Source organism: Octopus bimaculoides, chromosome 17 (genome assembly GCF_001194135.2).
Source record: "Octopus bimaculoides isolate UCB-OBI-ISO-001 chromosome 17, ASM119413v2, whole genome shotgun sequence".
In the NCBI taxonomy this organism is placed as follows: Eukaryota; Metazoa; Mollusca; class Cephalopoda; order Octopoda; family Octopodidae; genus Octopus; species Octopus bimaculoides.
The window spans coordinates 48,696,194-48,700,342 of NC_068997.1; the positions used below are offsets into that span (position 1 = coordinate 48,696,194).

At 38.8% G+C, this 4,149-nt stretch overlaps 1 protein-coding gene across 4 annotated transcripts in view; it reads right to left on the reverse strand.

The window, feature by feature from the left end:
• Positions 1-2,097: 2,097 nt before the first annotated feature.
• LOC106871447 (uncharacterized) overlaps positions 2,098-4,149 on the reverse strand; it is a 16,826-nt gene continuing 14,774 nt past the window's right edge. For all 4 annotated transcript variants that reach the window (XM_052973945.1, XM_014917920.2, XM_052973944.1 and 1 more), the window contains exons 4-5: positions 3,515-3,644; positions 2,098-2,339 (exon numbers count right to left, since the gene is read on the reverse strand). In XM_052973945.1, coding sequence (XP_052829905.1) covers positions 2,113-2,339; positions 3,515-3,644 — 357 coding nt within the window. In that variant the 3' untranslated portion in view covers positions 2,098-2,112. The remainder of the gene's footprint in view (positions 2,340-3,514; positions 3,645-4,149) is intronic.

The window sequence follows — 4,149 nt, forward strand, 5'->3', positions numbered from 1 at the left end:
TGATCTCATATCAAGATAAACAACTCATGACCTTGCAGGTGGGGCCCAGTTAGAATTTTCTTCAGGTCGAGTAACCCGTCCCGCTCAAAAGGTTCCTGAATAAGATTTGTTTAAGGATGTTGAGCAAAACACCCATGTTTCCAAAGGTGAATTATTCAAACCCCAAAGAATTCCTCTCAACACATGGCTATGATGCTCCCCCACTACTTCTGCTCATGATCAGAGATGCACATATCATCAGCCACCAAGGGACATGCTCAACTGGTTAAGGCCAAACAAGTGACAAGCAAATCTGTGGTATTGAGCAGAATATTTATTATTATTATTATTTAGCCCTTGTGGCCAATAAAACGAATTAATTATTATTATTATTATTATTATTATTATTATTATTATTATTATTATTATTATTATTTCTCCCGTCGCTACGTTCTAAGTTCAAATTTCACCGAGGTCGACATTCGGGATCGATTAACTAAGTACCAGTTACGCACTGGGGTCAGTGTAATCGACTTACTACCTCCCCGCAAATTTCAAGCCGTGTCCCTATTGTTATTATTATTATTAGTATTATTATTATTAGTAGTAGTATTATTATTATTAAATCTGCATACTTGTTACAATCCCTTGTCGAGAAACACCCAGTGCAAGTGAAGGATAAGTGATGTTACAGTATGACTGAAAGTTTAGGAAAGGAAAATGGCAGGACCAGTAGCGAAATATCTTCATGTAATATAGCACAGACATTTAAATTGATAAGGTTTTTCTAAGGATGTGGGCGCTACTTGTTAACACAAACTTTTGGACTTCTCTAAGACATGGTTCTCCTGGGATATTATCTATATATTTCGGGCGTCCCTTTCTTATCATACCTAGGGTACCCACAATAACAAGAACAGTTCTCTACATGTTTTGTATTTCAATTTCCAGGTCCTTATATTTACTTAATTTGTTACATTCATTTACAGATACACTTGTTATCAGTGGGAACACTTGCTTCTATTAGCATACAAGTATTTTCTTCCCTGTCTTTAATGACTATGTCTGGTCGATTAGTCTAAATCGTTCTGTCGGTGTTGACTGGAAAATTCCAGAGGATAGTGACATTTTTACCTTCAACGACTGGCTCAGGATAATGTATGCTAGTAAGCAGGAGTGTTGATTTTGTAGTGTCTACATATTTTCCGATGTCCTACTGTCCTACCCCATCGCGGCTATTTTTCTATTCGTTTGGTGTAAGTAAAGGCATCTTGAAACGGGATGGTCTATTATTTCGTCAAATGTATCGCAGAATCTGCATTTACAGTCAGAACCGTTTGGAAAAACGTTAGCCTGCTGGTTTTTGGTAAGCAAGCTTTGATATTTTGCTGTCAATTGCTTTCAGTCCTGAGCTTCTCAGCTACTGATGGATTGTTGCTTGGTCTACATTTTGCAAAGATTCAGCGCTGAGCTACTGAAATAAATACCTCGTTGTGTCGTATGTTCCGCTCAGTAACACAAATTTGCTTGCCAGTTGCTTGACCTTAACCACTTGAACATGTCCGTTAGTGGCAGACAATATGTGCATCTCTGATCCTGAGCAGGCGTAGTGGGGGAGCATCATAGGCATGTGTTGAGAGGGTTTCTTTGAGATTTGAACAAATGTAATAAAAGCAAAGTTTGAAGGAAATATTAGCCATTTTTCATCCTTTCTAGGGGAAAGCAAATAGGAAATAACAGTTGCAACCAAAGAACAAAAATCGTGTTCCACAGTATTATCAGTTACTTATTTCGTTCTTGTAATTGATCTGCACGATTCTTAATGTGAACACGTGTGTTGAAATATATTTGGGTGTATCTGAGGAGGGTCATTATGCAAATAATAAACACACATCTCAGGTTCTATTCGCGCTTCTATGTACTTTTTAATCTGTCAATTGGTTAAATATCAAACCAATTGTTTGTTTAATCGTTCGGTTGCTTAATCAATCAGCTAAATTTGTTAAAGCCATCGTCATTACTGACCTCGCCAATGTCATGCCCACTTAAATCCACATCTGTCTCAAATCCGAGCGCGCGCGCGTATGCGTTTATTTGCATAATGACCTCCCAAGATACAACAAAATTAGTTACTTAAGCTAGCAGGAAAATTATTTCTGTCAACTTACTGTTGAGGATGTTGTCTTTTGCGACAGAATTTGTGATTTCTTTGGGAGAGTTTTTCTCTGAATAGAGATACAAATTTTCCAAGAAGTTGTCCATCATTACATCTGGGGTTACCATTGTCAACATTGATGTGAATATTGCTTCGGGACTGCCTTCACGATGAATGCAGAATGTCTTCCGTCCACTGAGACCTTCTAAATAACAAAAAAAAAATCACTCAGTATGAAAAGATGGTATACATCGAACACAATTAAATTTGTAGGAAAATAGAGCACAAAAACATAATATTAACAATAATAATAATAATAATAATAATAATAATAGTAGTAGTAGTAGTAGTAGTAGTAGTAATAATAATCCTTTTTTATTAAAGGCACAAGGCCTGAAATCCGGGGATGGAGAGAGGACTAGTCAATTACATCGGCACCGGCGGTGTTTCACTCGACTCGAAAGGATAAAAAGTAAAGTCGACCTCGCTGAAGGTTGAACTCAGAATGCAAGAATGGACGACGTGCTGCTAAGTACTTTGTCCGGCAAGCTAACGATTGTGCCAGATCGTCGCCTTTAACAACAACAACAACAACAGCGATAATAATAATAATCCTTTCTATTGTAGGCACGAGGCCTGAAATTTGTGGGGACGGGGATAGTTGAAGGTATCGACTACGGTACTCAACTGGAACTTAATTTATCGACCCAGAAAGGATAAAAGGTAAAGTCGATCTCGGTGGAATTCGAACTCAGAAAGTACAGACAGACGAAATACCGCTAAGATTTATGCTCGGCGGGCTAACGATTCTACCAGATCACCACCTCAATAATAATTTCTACTTGAGGCACAAAGCCATGAAAATTTGGGGGGAAGGGGGCTAATCGATTACATCAACTCCAATGCATAACTGGTACTTATTTCATTGACCCCGAAAGGATGAAAAGCAAAATCGACTTCGGTGGAATTTGAACTCAGAACGTAGCGACAGACGAAATATCGCTAAGCATTTCACCCGGCGTGCTAACGTTTCTGTCAGATCGCTGCCTTAATAATGATAAGTAAAATGGCAATTTTGCAAAAAGAGAGACCGATAGAATAAGTACCAGATGTGGAAAAAAAAAAAGCATTGAGGTCAATACGTTTCGACCAAACTCATTCAAGGTGGTGCACCATTATGACCGCCGTCAAATGACTCTAACAAGTAAAAGATAGCAGATTAATGGTAGAAATGAAGATTCGGATGTACAGATGAGTAAAATCGAAGAGACTAACTCTGACTTGTTATCATAGAGGTTTTCACCTGGACACATAAACGCGGAGTGATTGAAGATATAGATGAGATAATGGAAGCCGTATTACGTACTATAATTTACTTACCCGGCATTTCAGCAGAGAAAATACTGGAGGTCACCTTTTGGGCTGGTATAGCTTCTTCAATTTCGTTTACTTTAACATGAATCTTCTCATCGACATCTATGTTAAATATGATAAAAATCGTCGACTGGCCCTTTGAAGAAAAAAAGTCGTACGTGTATATGCAGGAGTATATATGCAGATGTAGGCGTGACTATGGGGTAAGAAGCTTGCTTCCCAACCACATGTTTCAGGGTTTAGTCTCACGGCGTGATACCCTGGGCAAGTGTCTTCTGCTAGGAGCCTCGAACTGACCAAAGCTTTGTGAGTGGATTTGGCAGACGGAAACTGAAAGAAGCCCGTCGTATATGTGTATATGTATATATGTATATACCTATGTGTGTGCGTCTTTGTCTGTATTTGACCCCAACACAACTTGACAACCGGTGTTGGTATGTTTACATCCCCGTAACTTAGCGGTTCGGCAAAAGTGAGCTGTAGGATAAGTACCAGGCTTAAAAAAAGAATAAGTGTTGGGGGTCAATACATTCAACTAAAAATTTCTTCAAGGCGGTGCCCCAGCATGACCGCAGTCAAATGACTGAAACAAGTAATATGTGTATGTGTGTGTGTGTGTGTGTGTGTGTGTGTGTGTGTGT